Source organism: Thermobia domestica, chromosome 13 (assembly GCF_964235325.1).
Source record: "Thermobia domestica chromosome 13, izTheDome1.hap1.1, whole genome shotgun sequence".
Classification (NCBI taxonomy): domain Eukaryota; kingdom Metazoa; phylum Arthropoda; class Insecta; order Zygentoma; family Lepismatidae; genus Thermobia; species Thermobia domestica.
In genome coordinates, this window is record NC_137466.1 from 15,776,918 (window position 1) to 15,800,494 (window position 23,577).

The window sequence follows — 23,577 nt, forward strand, 5'->3', positions numbered from 1 at the left end:
GAAAAAAAGGAAATTGAAATTAAGTACTGCCGTTTTCCCAAGATATCTTCTAACGATAGTCCTCGAAAAAATTTATAACTTATTGCTTTCGAATTGAAACAAGCTCTCGCCTTCAGTGCGAGCGGTTTCGGGTTCGATTCCCGGGGAGCACTCGGTCGAGAACGTGTAGAACGCTTTTTCAAGCCAGCCACCCTGAATGATTTTTTCCTCATTCACACCAGGCAAATTCCGGGGTGGTGCCTAAATTATAGGTCCCAGGCTGCTTCCTTCATTCCCCAATCCTTTCTTCCTTCCCTTTGCCCGGATTGTGTGCTCGCCGAGGGACGTCATCTCTCAAAACATGACGGGTTAAATGGCCTTAGGTGCCGAAAGCCCAGAAATCTAAATCCTAACTCCTAACTAGAATTAAAACAATAATTAATGACCATCCGTTGTTCAACCTGAGTTATTATTTATATTATTATTTCGAAACCATGAAAATAAGGTGCATATAACTTAAAGTATATAACAGCGAGTCTCGACCTCGGGTACTTGCAATGGCGTAGGGAAGGAGGGCCAGGGTGTCCAACCCTCCTAAAGAATTCCGGCAATGTTCTTTGATGTTTATATTTTTTTCTCTCGGAAGAAACAGCAATTGCCTTTCATGTACTATATTTCAAAACAAAATACTGTATGTGACTAAACAGTTCCTAGACAAGCTGTGTTCACCAACGACGCCTTTATTGTTCAAAAACGTTTGCATTTTGGGGGGTATGGAAATCGAGTTTTCTAGCAATCCCTGCTGTTCAAAGAGAAGAAAGGAAAGAGAGTGCCTATATGCATATAGTGACCTTGTTATTGTTTTACTGTTTGACATAGCAATGACCAGTTTTCACACATCTTTGATCCAAAGCCTTTGCAGACTGAGCCAGTCAATACTGAAAAGAATCAGTTTCTTTCTGATCATAAGAGTAGTTGTAAAAAATAAATTACTTTACTTCATTTAAATAGTTATGAGGAAATGGACAAATTTGAGCCCAAGAAATTATTGACCTCGACCAAAATAACAAACACTTGACCTGTCATCGTCTATTTTAAATCATCTACCGCCGTTCCCAAAAAGGATTAACTAAAACAAGAAACCTCGGTTTCTCGTTTGTAGCCGCAATTTGCTTAAAAGAAAGCGCCGATCAATGGATTTCGATAAATGCTCAGCAACTAGTTTCCTTAACATACAAGCAAAAAATAAAGAAAGAAAGGAGTGTTAAAAAAAAGATTTTTCTTTGTTATTTTGTTTTCAATCAGATTAAATATATATATGAGGAGAAATTATTCACAGGAGGGTGGAATACAATAGTAAAAATTGGCACAGTAATCTCTGATGTTTGATCAGTTAGAGCAGTCCAGACGATTTGCTTGAGTTTTAGACTACAGACTCGGAATCGGAAAACGACCATTAGGAAGACTTAGGCGCAGATGGGAGGACAATATTAAGATGGATCTCGCAGAAATAGAAATACAAAGTAGAAACTGGATGCAGTTAGCTAAGGATAGAAGTCAGTGGACAGCTTTTGTGAACGCGGCATTGAACCTCCGGGTTCCATAAACCATAGATTTAGTTAGTTAGACTATAGACGTGTTTAGAGTGTCGAAGTAAGATTGCAAAATGTCGGAAAACGTTTTACAAAAGTGGTTAAAGTGAGGAAAAAAAGACAATTGTGTTAATTTCGGTGATGAAAATGTGCAAAGAAAGAAAGCAAAATACAACGGAGAGAAATCTTATCAAGACATTAATTCACAGAAAGATATATTATTATTAAAACTAAACATTCTGGAGCAACAAACATATATTTGGGATACGCACCGAAGCGATCGGATTACGCGGCAAATAATTAGTACCGAGAGAAAAAATGACTTAATCTTTGCTTACAATGTAAACAATGTATACTTATATCAAAAAGGCTTAACAAAAGGTACAGAAAATAGGAATAGAAGAATGGCGTAAAACACAAAATAAGAAAGTGCTTAATCTGGTAACTAATTTGTACTCCAATTCTACAAAATTGAACAGAGGAAGTTCACAGTAACCAGTTTCGTAAGAAATGGATAATTAGAAAAGGTTGGTTGTAATTTTAGTTTATTGTACCTTTCAGCACTGAGGCTATATGAGGCGTAGACTACACCTTAACGTGCAATCGAAATAACATGAATTCTCACTGAGTATCGAACTCCTATCCCTCTCGCCTAAGGTAGTATGTTAATAATATAACCATGAGGGAACTCTATAATTATAAAACAACCAACTGAGATGATTTATTAAAATTTCTGAACGGATTTTTCCCTAAAAAGTCTATCAAAGAAATCTCGGGGATATCAGTTCTGGGATATCGGATTTGATTTTAACGTCCCATTTAGCAACTCGGCTCGTCGAGATGTGGATTTATAGCTTAACATGAAATTCGAATCACAAAAGCTCCCGCCGGAAAACAAACCCTGGGATCTTGGAATGTGTATAGAACGTCCCATTTTCCCAACGGATATCTCGATGTTATCCTGTAAGGAGCCTTAAATCATAGATTTTTGAAATGAAATATTTAGTTTTACTTCCCACGTTTATGCCGGTTAGGCTAAAGGAGACGGTGAGAATGAAAAATGAATGTGAAATGGTGGAATGAAGAAAGTGGGAAGAAACGGGAGAACCCCGAGAAAACAAACGAACACGGTGTTTGTCCACCAGAAGGTTCACTTGGCGCGAGCTGGGATCGAACCAGGGACCCCAAGCAGCGGAGGTAATCGCTCTACCACTGAGCCACCGTGCCCCCTTCACAGAGTTTTGAGTTTCTCTTAATATCAACGTTAATAACATAATATTGAAATTTCAATAGTATGCTAAATAACACTGTTCAACAAATTTTGATCGAAAGTATGTAAATTCTTTGAAATTGCGATTTTTACATTCATTTAAGCATAATATGAAAGGAAATGATAATAGGAGAATTTTCTTAGCTCAGGTAGTGAAAAAAAAACGCTTTTGTACAACAGTAGCTGTATATATACAAATGTATTAATATTTATAGAACATATAAGCAAAATCCTTGTAAAAGCCAACATTTCACTTTTTTTTTTATCTATTTCACTGTGATGTGATATGCTGGGGAGTTAAGAAGTACCCTAACCTATAGCTTTCTATACCCTTGTACTTCCTTTTTCAAAATTGCGCAACTACCAGTTTCACAGCGACACAGAAAATAAAGTAACCGTGGTCAAGTTAAACATTAACAATTCCGTAATAAAAGTCAGTATTAACATCAAAACATGAAAAATATGTACAAATACTCTTTTGTGCAAGAACTACACTGCAATAGACAAAAGTTTCAAGTGTTCCCTTGTACATGATTATGTTTATTTTATTTTGAGCGTCTTCGCTTGGCTTGCCTTTTGTAGGTTACATCTGGAGCATCCCTTGCAATAGTCCAACAGTAGTCGGCCAATATGTCAGAACTCCACTTTCCCTTATATCTCTTCTCCATGACTGCAATATGTTGATGGAAACGCTCACCATGTTCGTCACTTACTGTTCCACAATCTTCGGGAAAGAAGTCTAGATGTGAATGAAGAAAGTGGAGTTTCAGAGACATATTGCAACCAAGATTTTCGTAGCACAATAACAACTTTGCTACCAGTTGATTTGTAATTTAATGCTCGGTGTCTTCCCAAGAACTTTGAACAAACACTCTTCAAGCTTTCCCACGCAGCTTTCTCCTCACCTTGGAGAATTTCGTCGAACTTGTGATCTTTGAATAGTTGCCTAATCTGTGGCCCAATGAGAACACCTTCTTTAACTTTGGCATCACTTAATCGAGGGAATTGTCCTCTTAGGCCCCATCCTCTTGGTTCATACTCTTAACAAAACTTTTCATAAGACCTAATTTAATATGTAGAGGGGGAAGCAAAATTCGGTTACAATCTACCAGTGGTTCATGCTGCACATTTTTCACTCCCGGCTGAAGAGTTTCTCTGGTACTCCAATCACTTTTGCGCTAATGAGATCCACGATCTCTACTGTCCCATTCACATATAAAGCAACAATACTTTGTATACCCTAACTGCATACCTAGCAACAGTGCTATTACTTTAAGGTCACCACAAATGAGCCACTGAAAATCGTAATATTTAATGGCTTGAAGTAAACGTTTCAAGTTTTCATAAGATTCCTTCATATGAACTGCGTAACCTACAGGAATTGAAGTTCATTTCCAATATGTAAAAGCACTGCCTTTAAACTCACCTTGGACGAATCTATAAAGAGCCTCCACTCCGTAGGTTCGTAATTAATTTTAAGTGCCCTCATGAGACCATTTACATCTGTACATGCCACAAGTGTGTCTTCCATAGTAAAAAATGAAGTGAACATCTTCTTCCTATTCCGATACACTGAAATATTTACTTTTTCCTGCAATAAATTCCATTGCTTTAAGCGTGAAGCTAAAATTTCGGCTTTGCTTTTCGAGAAGTCCAAGTCTCTGATTAGATCACTTAGTTCCTCTTGAGTAAGTCTATGTGGTTCACATGGAGGTTCTTCTACAACAAACGTAGGGTCCTTCGAAGTACTTGATTCAGGAGCTTGAACTTCTTGATCATCATCAGAAAAAAGATCGTATTCTTTAGGTGGGTCAGGAACAGGTAGTCCTTCTCCATGTGGAACAGGGTGCATTGCAGAAGGAATGTTAGGATAGATCAAGGCCCGCTTCTTCTTCGTGGAAATTCCCTTCTTGACGGAAGGAACCATACAAAAATAACAGTCTCTTATGTGGTCGCTTGGCTCCCTCCAAATCATGGGCACTGCAAAAGGCATTGAGCGCCCCTTCTCATTAATCCAATTTCTTAGATTGCTGGCACAAGTGTTACACACAATGTGGGGTGCCCAAGATTTATCTTGGTCTCCAATTTTACAACCAAAGTAATATTGATAGGCTTTTCTTATTAGTGGTGTTATAGTCTGCTTTTGTGAGGAAAATGTCACTTCCCCACACACGTAGCAGAAGCTATCCGCACTGTTTACACAATTTCGCGGCATTTTTGTTTATTGAAATCCTCAAAATGTCACTTGAAATAGTTCCGACAACTATTTAAAAATATACATTCGAAATACCAGTATCCTGCACTACACAAACGTCACACCCAAAACGCTGGTAACTGCACTAAACCTGTCATTTCTAACAATAGCAGAACACTACTGAGATAAGGAACACAATGAAACCAAACGTTCATATAGTTTCTCCAGTGTTGCCGGATCAGTGTAACATTTTACTCCAAACGAAGCGAATATATTTATTTTTAAAGCGTTATTATTAGACATGCCTGTAAATCGAAAAGTAGAACTAATATTCGAAAATAACTTTCAAATTCGTGATTAGCACCAAAAAATTAATAAGAATTAGCTGATTTTGTTCAATCTACATTTTCGTTGTTGAACAATGTAACATACGAAAAACGAACTTTCTTCATACATTATCACGCTCGCAGTAAATACAAATGTAGTAAGTTTTATCTCCGTCTGCACAGCATTTATGATACAACGTTTTGCAAGAAGTACATTGCCATATTTCTGTACTTCTTAGAGCTACGACTTAAAATGGTCGTAACATGTAAGTGTAATATTCCTACACTATACGCATACCCGAAATTTCTTTTTTTTTTTATTTTTGTTAACCCGGATATCTCGTAAGATGATATAGCAATTACAGAATGAAATACTAACAACGAAGCTTCCAGTTCAGAAAAGTAATACATATGCATGTCGAGGCATGTCTTACCAGACAGATTAAAAGAGAAAGCTATGTGTGAACGTAGCGCCAAGCAGTGGCGTAAAAATGGACTTTTTCGCCCCTAGGCAAAATCTCTAGTGGCGCTTCCTCACACATTGAATGGATCCCATGCATGACCATGCGTCCGCACAGAAATGGCCATAAACCGAAGATTACCAGTGGGAGGGTATTGACCGTTTTTCTTTTTATATCGTTCTGGTATGTCATTTAATAGTAGACTGGACAGTGCCCTGTTCATTAAAAATATACTCATGTAAAATTCGAACTTTCTTTCAGTGGTAGTGTAAATAAACAGTATTGTATCAGCTAGTATTACCAAAAGGATTTCAAATAAATATATATAGTATGATACGATTTTACATAATTATAAAATAAATAATAAACCTTGTGAAACCGCTTATAAGAATGTTCCTATTTTCATTTTTTTTAATCGACAAATTGCATTCAAAATCAGAAACGCTTATTTCTCACTTTTGTTTCCGCAAATTCTTTTATCAGATCAGATATGTTCAATTTGTGAGCTCCTTTTCGCTCAAAACTCAGCATGGCTACACCCATGAGCGCCCGAAGGGGAGGGCAGGGTGGATCTCGGACCCCGAATAGTTTACAAAAATGTATACGTAATATAGCAAACCACGTATATTAAATACCAGACGTAATATAGCAACCATGGAGATGGACCCCTCCCTAGAAAATTTTCTCCGGGCCTCCTGGTTACACCCCAAAGGAATTCTTAGATCATACTGTATCGGAGATATGTCTTGATTAATTTTAACGTAGAGAATGATCGCTCAGCAGTTGCAATTGTAACAGGAAGAGTTACATATAAACAAAACGCAGTCACCCGATTTGGAAATGCTGAGCTGAGCTCAGATTCGGTAATACTGTAAAATGAAGAATCTGTTCGTGGGTTGAAAGATTTGAAAGTCTGTCTTGAAAAGTGTCTCTGAAAGTCAACACTTCTCGTGGAAACTCACTGGATAAATCGTTCGCATACAGAAGCGTAGTCAAAAGACTGCTTGTTGACCTCTTCTTCAGGAGTGGTTCGTAGCATTGACGGGCATAAAAACGAAAATCTTTCACGAAATTCCCTCATTCCTTCGAAGCGTACTCTTATGTTTACTATTACAGAGTCAAGGATAGGCAATAGCACTTTCACCTCGAATTCTTCGACAGGGTCAGTAAATCGCTCATCTTGTGCCAATTCATCAAATAATATTTTCGGCACTGGCTTCCTTCTTTCTTCCAACTTACCTGAAACATCAAATTTGCGCAAACAAGCACTGGCTTTCTCGAATACTTGAGACACATCATTTCTAAGATCTTGTACCATTGTATAACATTTTTTTCAGTTCTCGTTGACACTCTGACAAGCAGATACTAGGGTTCTGTAGCTTTTTTTGACACAACATTAATGCTTCTTAGAACTTTTCCTCACAACACAAGCATTACCACGAAATCGAACTTTTCCATTTTTCGTTTATAACGAGCTGCTTCAGTCCGTTTTTTTTTTTTTTTTTTTTTTTCAATAAGGCACATAACATGGAGACATTTCATAACGTCCGCATATCTCTTTCTTAGTGCGAGCACGGCATTATGACTTGAATTCCAGCGTGTTTGGGATAAATTCTTCAATGTCGTTTCATTTTCCGGAGGTGTATCCTTGGGAATACAGTCTTATAAAGCCTTCCAGCGTTTCACGCTGCTATCAAAGAAGTTTCTTGTAGAGTGGCAAAGAAATTAACAGATTCTGTGTTAACTTTTGCATCCGATAATACGAGGTTCAGATCATGTAGTGCGCAGTAAGCACATATGGCATTCTTGCATGTTTTTGAATCCACATTTGGAAGCCAGAAATACGACCACTCATTACTGCTTCTCCATCGTAGCCTTGTTCTCTGCACTTCTTAATCTTAATCTCATATTCTATAGAACGTTTTTAGGTAGTATTAAATCTTCATAATTTTCTGCATATTTTTCGCCCATATCATAAAATCCAAGGAAGGTTTTTAGAATTTCGAACTGTAAGAAATGATCACTAGGTTTAGAAGATAACATAACGAATGTTGATGCTTACTTGGTCGATTTTTGAATCCAGGTTAATGCTGAAAAAAGGAGCTCTTGCATATTACTGCAGATGTTTTTTCTTAATTTTGTTTGCAGTGAGATCAATGATTTCATTTTGAATTTGTGGACTTAGTCGTCTTCTAAAATTCTGTCCAAAACTTCATCAATTCTGCCGTATGACTGATAGTACGAAGAAAATTATCTGAGTTGCAGCATTCTTTCACAGATTCTCGACCACGAAGTGCCACATCACCAGAACATGGGAAAATGATAACACGAAACATTCGATTTAATACTTCCTGCCAATAATTAATGCTCACTTGTGTTTCCAAATCGAGCTTGCTTACCATTGTTCGCCTTGTGACCCATGCAGATTTCACCCTTACTGAATGAATATGGCTTTCTGAGCTTACTATACCTTACTATTTTACTTAACAAGCTCTTCCATGTATTTATGCCATTAATCCATTCTTCTCCGAAATTTCATCCCCGCCTATCTACAAACAGCCAGCAAGTCTCACAGGAGACCACATCCAACTTGGGAGAATAACATAACCATAGTCTTTCTTGGAGAACCCCAGCCTTCTTTCGAAAAGTGTAGTACTCATTGGAAAATCTGCGATTTCCATCATTTTAAATTGTAGAACACACAGTAGTTGTGGCCTGCATGAGCCATAGTTCAACATCTGCTTTCTTAAGAACAATATCTGTCACTTCAGATAGATAGTGCCCCTATCTGCCATGTCTACAAAAATACTGTAAGTTATGTTGCAATCGGTACCTTTTTTTTAAAAAAAAAATCAGTTAATTATTACTCTCCAATAATGTTGAGTTAGAACCAAAATAGGTAAGTATCCTCCTCATCCATTTAACATTACGTAATCTTAGTCAGTATCAGGATCAGAAGAAGGCAACATTTTTACCCGACCAATATTTATTTTGCCCCCTACCACCTAGTCCTGGCCTATATTTTATTACAGTGATATTAGAAAATACGCTCGAAAAGTTATTTTGGGGTGCTCGGTTGAGCGCCCCCTGACGTTGGCGCCCCGGGCAGTTGCCCGGTCTAACCCACTCTTGGTTCTTGGCTTGGTTCTGTGTAGCTGAGGTACGAGGAAATTGTTGCTGTGCTTCATAATCATGGCAACACTTTTTAACTCGTTTTAATCCACGTTTTATAGGTCATAGAATTTGTCATTACTATTGAAAGTTTGTTGATCAGGGGAATTTTTTTGAAGTTAGTAAGCTCAGTACATGTAATATAGGACTGATATCGTATTACTGCAGGAGGATTAATTTCTTAATCATACAGTGCTATAACCTAGACGAGTTTACAGTAATGCCAATAATTTGATACGCCAACGTAAGAAACTGCGAACGAAGTGAGCAGGAATTCTTTTCTTGCCATGTTCGGAAATGAAGACAGCAAAATCTTGAGGCTCCATTTATAAAATTTGCTTCTTTTTTATTAAAAACCTGAGGCGCCCCCTAATATACCGAAATGGCCTGCGCCCGTAGGCAGTGCCTACTCTGCCTACCCTATTGGTACGCCACTGGCGCCAAGACATGTCACTGGTCATATGAATTTTATAAAGGCAAAGGTTCTTGCCACATATATCTAGCCGAAGTACCTCCAGAGGAAGGGAATAACACCCTAAGGAGATCCACGAAAACATGATAAATGCATTAGGTGATGCCACTCTTACATACCAAATTATCAAGAACTGGTCACCTGACTTCCAGTGAGGCAGGAAGAGCTATGAACATACATCAGGTGCAGGCCCGCTCGTAACATTTTGTACACCCGAAAACATCAACATTGTTCACGACCTGATAATGGCTGACAGACGACTTACTGTGCAAAGGTTACCTGAGGTTACTAGCTTGTCACTCAGTTCAAATAACACAATTTTACACCAACACTTAGGGGTGCACAAAGTATCACTCCGATATATACAAAGAATGTTAACAATTGATCAAGAGTGTGATAACGTTCGTTGTTCAGACACAAATTTGGCCTTATTTAAGAAACACCTGGGTAACTTTCTTGCTAGATGTGTGACGCTAGATGAAACCTTGGTACGTCGTTATGATCCACAGCCCTAGCAAAAGAATATTACGATTCTCCACCCCCGAGTACTTAAAGACGATGGTATGAGCTTGCAAGCTTGTTAGAGCTGACTATTATTTACAATTGATGCCAAAGATTAGGGAGACAATTAACAAGAAACGCAGAAGGATGCTACACAAGAAAGTGCTGCTGCTGTAGGACAATATTCCTGCTCACACAAGTCACCTTACTGCCGCCGTTATTGATGATGCCGGGTTCGAAATGCTTCAGCACTCTCTCTACTCTCGAGATCGACTGACTTCTTTTTCAAGCAACACCAGCGAGGGTCAAAGTTTGCCAGGTTGCCGAAGAATGGTTTCTAGCATAGTCATCATTTACTTTTTTAAGCTGGTATTCGTGATCCAGAACATAGGTGAGAGAAGTGCATTACAGTGAGGGAGGACTATGTGGAAAAATGACAGATCTTCTATGTAAGGAACAATACTTGTTGAATATATACTGTTGCCGAGCCGAGTCTGTCCCTGGCCCAGCTAGGGCACCTAATTTAGCGATCTTCTTTCCATAGGTGATGAAATATTTCCAGACTAAATTTGATTTAGATCCGTTCAGTCGTTACCACAAAATAAAGTCACACACACACACACACACACACACACACACACATATATATATATATATATATATATATATATATATATATATATATATATATATATATATATATATATATATATATATATATATATATATATATATATATATATATATATATATATATATATACATACATTTGGTGGCCTAGCTGGGCCAGGACAGACTCGGCTCGGCAACAGTCTGTGGTCCACAGGTTTTCGTGCTTGGACCATCTGAGTTCGGTTCACTTATTGTTTGCACTTGCTAATTGATTTCTATTCGCACCCACAGGTGGTAAATTTTGACGGATTTCCTAGGGAGAAAGAGCTCAAATAGATTACAAATACAGCATGTAATTAATTTTATGAATTCATATAAAGTATCAAACGGAGAGGTTCCGGTGATTTAGTTCAATTTAACACAACTGTATAATACCTGTTATTTGTGCTAAATTATAAAAAATAACTTCTTAACGTCGGGATAACACCATAGAACATGCTGATGTAAGTAGAATCCATTTTGAATATGGTGCACTAAGGGAAGGCTTCACCCGGATGTGCTTCACCTGGCTACGTCACTATTTCTACATGCAATGACTTCAATGTGATGCTTTGCTATGTATTGTGGACGGACACAAAATTTCAGGTCTCAATTCAGTAGCCAAATCATAGAACTTGGTCGTATTTTTTTTCTCGCCCAGATGAAATTTATACAAATGGCTATCACCAAACTAAAATATTTTTCATGAATGGCCAAATGACAGTCAATTTGATGCTTGGCCGTATATGTTCAGCGTTAAATTAGCTAGGCGCCAGAATCGTAATTCCAGTCGCTCTGGGAACATGTCTCCAAGTATTTTTAGATTTCTGTTTTTTATATATATATATCCATTTTTGTGTGGGAGAATCCTTACTTGAGTTCCTGTCTACGCTACTGATTATTGTCACTGCCTTGGGGACACTTTAAGGCAACTGACCGTATCGTACGTCGTTCTATATCAACGCTAGTGTTTCAAGAGGCAATATGCAAATATACGAAGCCACATCTGCAGGGGCAAAGTTTGTTGAACATCAAGATGGTCAGTTCATTTCCCCATATTCAAAATCATTTTACATTTGTGGCTAGATTTAGAGAAGGAAGTATAATGTAAACACCTTCCTCCATCCTCACTAACATAAGTATTGAATGTATACACTGACCAGCCATAAAAGTATGACCATCTACCAAGGATTTGGTATGATCACCTTTGACTCGAACGAAAACGATAATAACGCTTGATATGAAAGTAAGGAGAAATTGGAAGGTGTCTAGAGGCATGCCACACTACATCCGTACACACGAGTTACGAAACCTCTTTAAATTTTGCGGAGGGTGTCGATAACTTTGAATATGGCATTCAATGGCAACCCAAAGGTGTACAATTAGGTTAAGATCGTGCGAGATTTGGGGTCTCTACAACAAGTGAAATTCAGCCCTGTGCTTCTCAAAGCAGTGCAGCACAGCTATGAGCCTGGAGTAGTTTCCTGCTAAAAGATGTCATTCTCAATTGGAAATATATCTGACATGAATGGGTAAACATGATTAGCAATACCCTGTCGATAGCTAGAATCCTCCATGATGCCTTTCACATGCACTATTTGGCCCATGGATGACCATGAAAAGATTCCCCAAATCATGGAGCTACTACCAGCCTGTCGTCCTCCTACTGTACACGTCACGAGCCTGTGTTCTCCTGGAAGATAAAGGATTCTGACCCGGCCATCGATGACTGGGCAGTATCGTGATTCTTCGGAGCGTGCAACGTTGTTTCGCTGCTTTGAGATACAATGACAGGTGGCATGTACCTTTTCCAGTCGTTATCGATGATACCGTATACCGTTTTTAACATTGATACCTGCGTGAGACATCCGTTGCGGAGACCTATATCTAACAGTGTGCAATAAACCGTTTGCTCAGACACACCTCTGGTGCATGGTAGAGCGTTTACCTCTGGTGCATGCGGTCCCGGGTTCAAACCCTGCTCCCGCCAAGTGAACTTTGTGGTGGACAAACACCGTGTGCGTGGGTTTTCTCGGGGTTCTCCCGTTTCCTCCCACTTTCTTCATTCCACCATTTCATTCATTTCTCATAATCACCGTCTCCTTTAGCCTAACCGGCATAACCGTGGGACGTAAAACTCAAAGATTTCATTTCATTTTTCATTTCACAATCGCACTTGGTCCACTGTTAAATTTAGTTGTGCATACTTTGCTCTCTATCCCGTTGTACCAATCTGAATAGTGTATGATGTCAGAGAACACATTACTAGACGATGGGCTTAAAATAGAACATGATATAGAATGTTATGAATACAATGTTAGCTTAAGCTATTTACATCTGCATAGAAACAATAAAATATTTCGTTTAGTTAAGTTCCCTCACATTTAGATTAGATTTAATTTAGCGAAAGCCAGTAGTTAATGTGATTTATTACTTGAATGTCAGGCTTATGTACTGTCCACAGTGATAATACAAATATTTACAAGTAAACATTTCGGTATAACTTTTGACCTAGGGTTAGTCTACAATATGCATAATAACTCCCAAACATTATTCAGTTAGTGGTCAAATCAACATCCTCCATATTATTGCTAAGGCGCATCTCAACTATTTTATTGTAGTATAGGTTTTTTTCCTTAGATTATCTATTAAGAGATATACAGCGAAAACTTTACTATTATGCAACACGATTTTCACTAAATTGGACTAAGTTCAGTAGCTAAGTTATATCATACCATGAAGAAGACATTTAATATGCAAACAGCTCCATTCCAAATGTTAGTTTATGACCAGGAACTCTGCTCTCAATTCATACAGTGACGTTATCACCCTTTTTGTATGTTTGGAAGTAAGTTTCACATAGTACAAGGTTTCCTGGAAGCTAAAACTAAAAACGCTTAGTTAACTGTTATATTCATTTTCGCTGCTCATAAATTCACATAAACTATTAAACAATCCAAGTTGATTCTAATTGCAGGGGGCCAATACAAACCATGAAGATAAATACAACGTAACCTAATCTAACCTAACCTAACCAAATCTAACCTAACCTAGCCTAATCTAATCTAAACTAATCTGACCAAAATTAGGCTATAGTTATCAAAAAAGGTATGAATTCTTAGAAAAAAATCTACCCCTCCCCCCCCGTAATTAGAATTTATCCAACAATCCATATTTTAGAGCAAATAATTAATAGTTAATGTATGTTAATACATCAACAAACTTACTTGTTACTTCATTTTATAATAATATATATTTGTCTGTTTTTCTTCTTCCGATATCTGAGATTACACCGATATCAATTCGGACAGAAAGTCGGGGGGATACAGAGGACTAGCTCGGGAGAGTAATACTCCTGGAAGTAGGAACTAAGTACACGATGCTGATTGGTTGGCGTTATCTGTGTCTTGCCACGTAGCATACATATAGCAGAAATCAAACACTTGCTGCTGTCGGCCCTAGTGGTCGAACGTGCTAGCGCTATGGGCTAGTAATAGCAATCGCTTCTGGCGTGGGTTCAAACCTGGCCCAAGGAAAGTTTGTTTTAGTTTTTTAAAATTTTCATAACACCTTTTCATTGATGAAAGTAATACTCAAAAAAGTGATTTACTTACTTTTTTGCAAATAAGTAGTAGTAGTAATAGTACTAGTTGTAGTAGTAGTAGTAAGAGGAGTAGGAACGGGATAGAAGCCCCGCAGGGCTCATTTTGTTTCACCTTGACCCCATGATATTAATTTTTTGAAGAATTTAAAACAGCTGGCTAGGGTAGCGCGCGAAAAAAAGTCCTACCGGGAGAAAGACAATTTAAAGGTAACAAACAAAAACAATACTTGTATTTACATTAATTTAAACACTCACGGCCACAGTAACATACGACAATATACAAAACGACAAACATACGACAATATGAGAGTTCGTTACAACTATAAATTTAGCATTATACGAACATAAAGAAGCCAGAGGCTAAGTGATAAGCTTAGAAGAAATGTCATCCCGAGACCAGATATAAGACTCCGCTTAATTCAATATTGAAACAAAATAGTCATCGCAGCGTGAACTTGGAGAAATATTCATTTCATCTTCCTTTTAAACGATTATGAATCTAAGCATCTTCATTCACAGATTGTGTGTATTTAAATACTTCCAGGGACCTGCAGAGAAATCGCTGTGCAATTACGGATACAAAATCGTAGAAGTACAGGAATGTGTGTTCAAAAGAAAGTGATGTTATTTGTAAAGTACAATTATTGATCTTCACATTGGTGCTTTACATTGTAATTTTGTATACTTTAGTTACTGTATTTATGTAATAAAACATTTTCTAAAAACATAAATTGCGACTAAAGTCTAGCCCAAATCTAAATTGCGACTGAAGGATTCGAAACCAGGTCCAAGTCATTCTATTTTACGATACCGGACAGAAATCTAATAAAAAAAAGTAAATTTGTTGACTCACACGATCGTTATTGTTGGTTCTACATGAACACTATTGGGGAAAACATATTTATAATGATAGTATACCTAGTGTTACATCTTTCATAGACATCACATGTTGATTTCTAAGATGCATCTTGTTAGTTATAGCGTTAATCTGACATTGGATAAAGTACAATAATTTACAACATTCAATATTTAATTGTTTAATGAATTCATATTTGATCTGCTGGCCAATTCTGGTTCCATTAAATTCCAGCACTAATATTGTTTACTTAAAAATGGAACTTGAAGAACATCTACAAGTCTTTACAGCCTAAGTGATTTGATGTATCGTTTCCAAAGTGTTGCTATCCTGTCATGCATCAGAATAGGTCCACAAATTAGCGGTACAGAATTAATGCACCAAAGAAAGTTGTAATCCTTCCTATATATTTTATGGAATTGGAGCAAGTGCGTGACTACAAGGTAAATGTATGTTTTTGCTTTCAGATTCAGTCAGTCCATGGTCTCAAGTAATAAGTTCGTCCAGGACTTCCAAAGTATGTGGAATTAAAGTTCCACGAAACGAGAGTAATAAACCTGAGATTTTAATTAGCTCTCCAGAAGAAGGTCCTGCTGAGGAAACCACACCAGAAGAAACTACTACTACTACCAGCACTACTTTGTTTTTACCGGTGGTTCCTTTTGGAATTCCTGGTATGCCAATGTTTAGCAAGAGTAGTTCAACAGGAATAACAACTATGAGAACTACTCTATTCACTGAGCCATCAACAACTCCTGAGATTCAAACGACATCATTAAATGCAACAGAAATTTCTTTGTCAACCATTGTTTCAACAAGCACAAAAACAGAAGCATCACCTGTAAGCGAAGTAAATATTACAACTATGCCATCGACAACCTCAAAACAAATAACATCGTCACAGCCTACAACAGTAGACACTACTACTACTAGTACAAGTACTACTAGTACAACAACAACTACTAAAAGTACTACCAGTACAACAGCAACTACTAAAAGTACTACTAGTACAACAGCAACTCCTGAAAGTACTACTAGTACAAGTACAACAACTACTACTGAAAAGATACCCACTACTAGTACAAGTACAACAACTACTACTAGAAGTACTACTAGTACAAGTACAACAACTACTACTGAAAAGATACCCACTACTAGTACAAGTACAACAACAACTACTAGAAGTACTACTAAAAAGATACCCACTACTAGTACAAGTACAACAACAACTACTAGAAGTACTACTAAAATGATACCCACTACAACAACTGCTTTGATTATTAGATCATCTAGTACTGCGTTTACACAAGCAACAAAGAAACGTCGTAAGAAACCCAAGTCCACTACAGCGCAAACTATATTCAAGGCATTGTCTCAAGGGACAACTGAGAGCCAACCGTTAATAAAGAAGAAAGTTCAGCCGGCACTTGTAACCAAACAAACGAATGTGTCTGCTAAAGAAGATAGTGGAAGGGACAGTTACAGTAAGTTGTTTAATATACTTATCATTGACTTATTAAGTCTAAAAGTATGTTATCTGTTGTACAATTACTGTCATTCAAAATAATAGAATCGCAGAGAATTAATACTTTATTCAAATATGAGTACATGTTTAAAACTTATACTATTTTATATTTAGTAGATGGCGAAATGTTTTTAAAATCCCCTTCATAAATTGTAATCAAAGTTTGAAGTATAATATCATCTTGTAATAACGTTTGTTTTAGTTTGCAGATTATAATTGATGTGTATAATGTATCTCATACTCAATCTATCCATTTTTCAAATCTAGAGAAGTTGGTCAAAATTCTCAATCATTTACATTTTCTTTTTATCAAGTGGAAGGTTGTCATTTCTTCTTATGTTTTAATAATGGATATCTCTGAGGAAATAAACCAAAACGATGAACTTACTCTTCGGTAATTCATGAAGAGGAAGATATTTCTTTTCTAGGTGTAGGTATAGTCTTCAATGAAAGTCCGAATTTCTACAGAGGTTGTTCTTTCATCAAAGACCAACAGGAGGAATAATTAACAATTTTCAGAACCATTTTTGATGATGCGATAATGTTGTTCTCTGTAAGTTACTCAAGACTGCACCAAACTAGTTTATTGTTTCCTCTTCTGATAAAGAAATAAGTAAGAAAATACATGTTTCTTTTGTTAAAGACTGTGCTGTCAATGTTTTAAAATTGTACTCATGTATTCGTAAGGCACAATTATTTAAGCATAACTATTCCTGTCCATGAATTGTATTACAATGTGTAGGAGTACATATAGGTGATCTGGCACAAAAGGTTTAGGGTGTGTAGTTAAAGAAACACAAAGTTCGAATACAATTAACGAACTTCGAATAGACGATGTTTCCGTAAACACGAAACGAATAATTATAACCTGCATCCTGTAATATAGTTTTGATGTCATTCTGAAACACTGTTCATGAATTGGGGTCATATTTTTGTAGACTAGGGTAAACTAAATATTCAGGCTAAGTTTCAAACTTGAACTTAGTTTATACATCACTATGAAATTAGTACTGATTAACTAACTAATAAAAATGTCGTGGATACTTTAATTACTTTCAAAATGAATTATTAGGCAATGAAAAAGTTCGTAAGTAGACGTATGTACGGGTAAGAGTGTAATCTAAGTATTGTTGGAAACACAATGCAGACAAAATGTAGCTCGCTGTGAAGTATTTATCAGCAATAAGTTGTACCATTTCATTGATAGTTTAGATCCTTAATTTGTGATGTTTCTTCAAAAATAATACAAACATATAAACTTGCCAAATCTGAAGAGATTTCATAAGTCTGAAGTGACGTTAGTTTCACGGTGTTCATTTTACTATTAGAAATTGAGAAATATTTGTGTTATGATGAGTGAATATATATGATTCTAAGAACTGAAATAGAACGGTTTAGAAGATTGCAAAACACGTTACCAAGCTTTCATTTTTGCGACCGAAAAGTTTCCTTGATCATCGCTTTCACGGTCTGTATCATCTCCAAATAAGGCAACAACATTCTGCTTTAACTGGCTCACAGTCACACATTATTCTTAGTAATTAGAGGTTGTATTTCTGTGCCTGTAGTTCATCACTTCATTCTTTGTGTTACACATTAAACATTAGCCCCATAGGCATTATCTATCAATTATATTTAATGCATTATAGACATAAGTATTAATTTATATGCAATGCATATGTACTTTTATAACCTAATATATATTTTGAAATTCAGGATTATTCATTTCGTCAGTAATATATGACAAATATTGTATTTTCAAATATTTCTTTTATAGTTATCCCTGATTCAGTAGTGGGATTTGTTTCTGATCTTCACTACTACATCCTTCATAAGACGAAAGGAACCTGGGAAGAAGCAAAACGCAAATGCGAAAGAGATGGCTTTTATTTAGTTGAAATTAACATTAGGAAAGAAGGATTTAAATTAATAAGATTCAAATATGGTAAGTCATAAAATTAGCAAGTGTTTGCCTCTGAAACCAGACAATAAATGATATAATCAGTTACGTTATTGCTTTAAGAATAATATTAGGGCACCACTAGTAGAACCAAAATGTACACAGCTAACATATGGAGATAGGTTAAGTACTCAGAATTTCAAGTTATCTAGTTATAAACGAAGACAAAATTGGGAGGTATATTAACTTCATTTATTTACAATTGAAAACACATTTAAAACATCCTTTATGTATCGTGTGGTTCGAACGAAATTCACGCCCTAGAATTTCTGTCTGTAGAGACATGCTGATCATAGTTCCAGGAGCTAAACACATCGGTCACCTTGGAAAACAGGCTGCTCATAGTGTCTGTAGTCGCCAGCCTACTAGTACCTTCAGGATAGTCGGACAGCACGAAGAAATGAAGTCGGGATAGTCGAAAAATGAAGTTTTCATTTTTTAAACTTCACTTTAATTCAAAATTCCGGATTTCAAGATGGCTGCCGTCAAGGATACCCTTACTGTATCACTTTCCTCTAGGCATAATATGTATTACCGAAACTTTTATCCACTTATTGTCATTAATACGCGGGTTAGAAGCGGAGGTAAGGGACTTGCACACGTAGTAAGTATAAACAATTAATATGCCTGTAAGGTTTCCCCAAATGGGCGAACCTTAAAATTAACTTCACCATTGTCTTCCTGATTAAATTCTATCCCGAAATCATGCATCATATTACCCTATTCCTATTAAAAAAAAAACTTGACCTTAATTCAAAATGGCTGATTTTAAGATGGCTGCCGCCAAGGTTATACCTATCATACGACTTTCCCTAGGCCTTATATGTATCTACATGGTTGTTTTTTCATTAACACTCCATTTACAAAGGGTAGTAAGGACTTCTACAATAATCTCTAATAAGCACATCACAACTCTTAAAAATTATAGAAAATAGAAAACATGCATGCACCATGGCAAAAATTTCTGTCATCACAAATAATGAATACATGTTCTCTGTCAGAAAATAGTTTCATTGAAATCGGAGTCGGACAATTGGGTGGTATTCCTTGTAAGGTTACTGTTTGCTTCCATGCAACAAGCTAGAACTGAAATAATCTTATAGCACACAGATTCTGTCCTATTGAAATCGTAGTTTAAAATGCTGGTGTTCCAGCTGTCTAAACCAATCAAAAGGAAGACTGGTTTCCTTTTTCATTTCGAATCTCACTAAAAAAAGATGTTTCAATTCTCAAAAGGAAGTCTGCACGGAAAACCGGAAGCAGCAACTTATAAATACTGTATTTTATAGAAGCATTGTTAACAAAATTATTAACGATTAAATTAACAGATAAATATCTCTGAAATTTGGTACGATGCAAATATTGACAGGTACACTCATGTCCAAAATTATTGTCGCATGTCTATAAATATGATGTTGCAGGAATATAATTTGATAACGAATTACTTATAATGTATGTGTATAATCGGCAAAGACATGCATGTGGCAAATTTCATGTCAAAAGAACAGTAAATAAGAACAATAAAACGAAAATAAATCTTTCTTGGCCATTTAGCAACATTTTGTTTTACTCACTCTAATTTTCGTATTTATAATTATTTTCCTATGAAATTTACGGCAAATATACATTTCCCGATTACACACATAGTCTCAGTAATAAAAGTACCCTTCAAAATCATTATCGAATTATATTCTTACAAGAAGACAGTTATAGATATGCGACAATCATTTTGGACATGAGTATACATATCGTCTGACAGACACTGCAAAACAACCAGATTAATTGTGTTGCAAGCCTACAGATACTTTATATGATATTCTCATTCATCTCTCATACCATGACAACATACCACGATGACATTGCCAATCGTCATCCAAACTTGGTATCAATAACTAATTATAAGTTGTTTACATCTTCTTTTCTTTCTCCCTTTCTCTCTCTCTCTCTCTCTCTCTCTCTCTCTATGTCTCTCCATTAGGAAACACTTACCGCGACCTAGAATCTCGTATTGGATTTAATAGCTAGACAGCGATTTGCTCAAAATAAAATATATGACACAATATATAATTTGAAATATCATATTTCGAGAAACTTAATAAAAAGGAAACTACATTTCCTGTACAATTTTGTGATGAATTCAAGTACCAAAATTTCATAGATATCCTTCACTCAAAATAAGTTACATATGTCGATCCATCCTATCGATCTATAAAATACAACTCGCGGCTGTTTTTTTATTTTCTGTTAATCAGTAACTAACAACTATTAAAACACATGCATTTTTTTTCTTGTGGCTCCTACTGCGCGCTTTATTAATTTTGTATTTGTTCTTTAAGTGTTTATTACTGTGCTTGTCAACTCAAGCGTTAGCTGTCAATGTTTCGTTACTTCAGCTTTTAGTAATATTCCTCTTGTAGTAACAATAGTGGAAGTATTAGCTACTTACACTGTAAAAAATCGTTGTGTTATATCAACGACATGCCTATATGTTAACACGATTGTGTTAAAATATAACACAAACAAGTAGTTAGAACAACTCACTCTCCATTTGGAGTTGTGTGTCAAATGCCGGTAGTTGAACTGACACACAGCCTGTGTGTTAAATTAACACAAGTGTAGAATCTTCGGTGTTGTTTTCTGCGTGATTGCCAAATATGTTCGGCATCTAATTATAAAGGCTTATGAATTGAAGCTACAGACAAACACAGTAGAAAGAAATACTTAAACAAATCTAGGTATATGCAAAATTTCATCTTCCACATTTGATGCATTTATTGCTTCTTTTTCTAAGCGATTGTGTACTAGAAGCAACAAACGCATCAATTTTATTAGATGTCAACTGTCGCCGATCATTTGAAAGTGAATATGGAAAAACTATAAAATAAAGTAAATAGACAGTCATCATTTTGTTATAAAATTACATGGCGAGCAGATTTTATCTTATCCTGAACGGTTATCGTCGAATATACGTTGGTAAAAGAAGCACTCTGATTATCCAAATTCAAAAAGACCTCAACAATTTATCCCTCTACAAGCGACGTTTTCTTCATCGCCTCCGTGGCCAAGTCGGAAGAGCTCGCGGCTAGTAATCGGAAGGTTGGTGGTTAGTCCCCTCGCCCCCGCCACTGCAGTATTTTTTTTATTCGTTTAAAGTGTCTTTATGGACTCAGCATAATGTAATCACATTACGCATATAGGCGATTTAACATATTTTCAGGGAGTAATTTTGTGGTTCATTAGCGCTTACGGCACGGCTCAACACCGGTTGTGTGTTAAAGACTTAACACCCCCTGTGTTAAACGCCAACACCACGGGGTATGTGTTGAACTAACACCGTATAGTGGTAGTCACGCTGGAACCACTGCCCTGTGTTAAAATTGAGTTCAATTAACACAATCATTTTTTACTGTGTACAGTTTGTTTGCTTCATCTTGTATGCCATCACGGAATCGCAATTCTTTCGATGTGTTTTGGTTGGCTCTTCTTTTGTACAGCGCAGACAAAACGTAACTGAAATGTCTGCTCACCAACAATAACTGCATGTTTGGTTCTTTAAGATGCACTGTCCTATGAGAGGTGGAGCCGGATACTTTCAAGGCAAAGGCAGGTTGCGTGATGTATTTGGGATCGTGTGACAATAAGCAAAAGGCAATTCTCATATTAGTTAATACAAGTAGGGTTTTGTTGTGCAAACATACACAGAGTGATAATTATTTTTCACTTTCAATGCCAACCAGTCCAAAAATAAGCAAAAGGATAAGATATCAATGGTGCCATCTTACAGTCATTTTCACTAAACTGGATAGAATAAACTTTATAATAAAGTTTTTATTTCTTGCGAAGATGAGGGCATAATATCTGTCGCACCTACAGAAAAATGTATTATTTCTAATGGTACTATGTCAGATTATTGCATTCAAATTTATATGTTACACGACAACAAACAATACAGTGTTACAAACTCAGGACACTACAGTGTTGCAAACATCTATATTTTGGTTGCACTTACAACAGTAATAACACATGAGACGGACGAAGCACTTCATACCCAAAGTTCTTTACTGTCGATACCGTAATATATTTCGAACAGACACGAAAAAATTATAGAACATGGACTGGTATAGGTGAGGCGAGTATAATTTAAAAAAAAAATCTTTCGAATCACAATTGTATTGATCTTTGAGTAAGACGAAAAAACGTGAAACCCACCTCGGACAGGTAGGTTTTGAATATGGCGCTTACAAAACTAATAGACCTAATATCTCAGCACTTAACTATCCTGTTATAACATTCTTTCTTTTAAATGGAACCTCATTATATTTGCAACAAATTTTATCCTTATAGTTTTTGCTATATATTTAATGGTTCGTGCAGAACTAATAAAAATGAATTTCGTAGTCTTTTAAGTTCCATGCAGGAACAACTACGTAAAACACGGGAACGTGAAGAAGAATAACTTAGAAGGTTTAATACAGCTTGTGGAGGTGATAATTTGGTCATCCATCAAGCGGATAAATATGTCCATTCTCGCCAATTTCCAACCATAATTTTCAGGTTCAGAAATTTTAGAAACGTTCTCCAGGCATCGTTTCCAAATTGTAGATTAGTAATTTGCTCTAAGAGCATTTCGATAGAGGCAATGTCCAAGGGAGGAAGTTGAACAGAATCAATTATACCGTGCTTCATTTACTTGAATAATACGCTTATTTCTGAAATGCAGAAAGCAAAGCTCTGTAGTTGGCCTGAAAGTTCACTATTGATATCCCAGTCTCTTCTATAGGAAGAAAATACATGTACAGTGACCAACCAAAGGGTTATGAAGACCTGCTATTTTTGAAAGAAACCGTTGGGTAGGCTGACGTAAAAGTCATGGGGCACAGGAGAACCACTCGACAGATGATGGACGTGTGCACAGAATGAAGAAGAAAAGCGTTATATTAGAGTTTAAATGGGACCGGAATGTGACGACCACACGGCTAGTAACGACCATCTCGGAAACAACATGATTTATCGGA

At 36.5% G+C, this 23,577-nt stretch overlaps 1 protein-coding gene across 1 annotated transcript in view; it reads left to right on the plus strand.

Annotated features, from left to right (window-relative positions):
• Positions 1-23,577, plus strand: part of LOC145668023 (uncharacterized) — a 135,444-nt gene that overhangs the window by 81,568 nt on the left and 30,299 nt on the right. The window contains exons 6-7 of the mRNA XM_081735488.1: positions 15,545-16,561; positions 18,380-18,547. Of these exons, the coding sequence (XP_081591614.1) occupies positions 15,545-16,561; positions 18,380-18,547 (1,185 nt within the window). The remainder of the gene's footprint in view (positions 1-15,544; positions 16,562-18,379; positions 18,548-23,577) is intronic.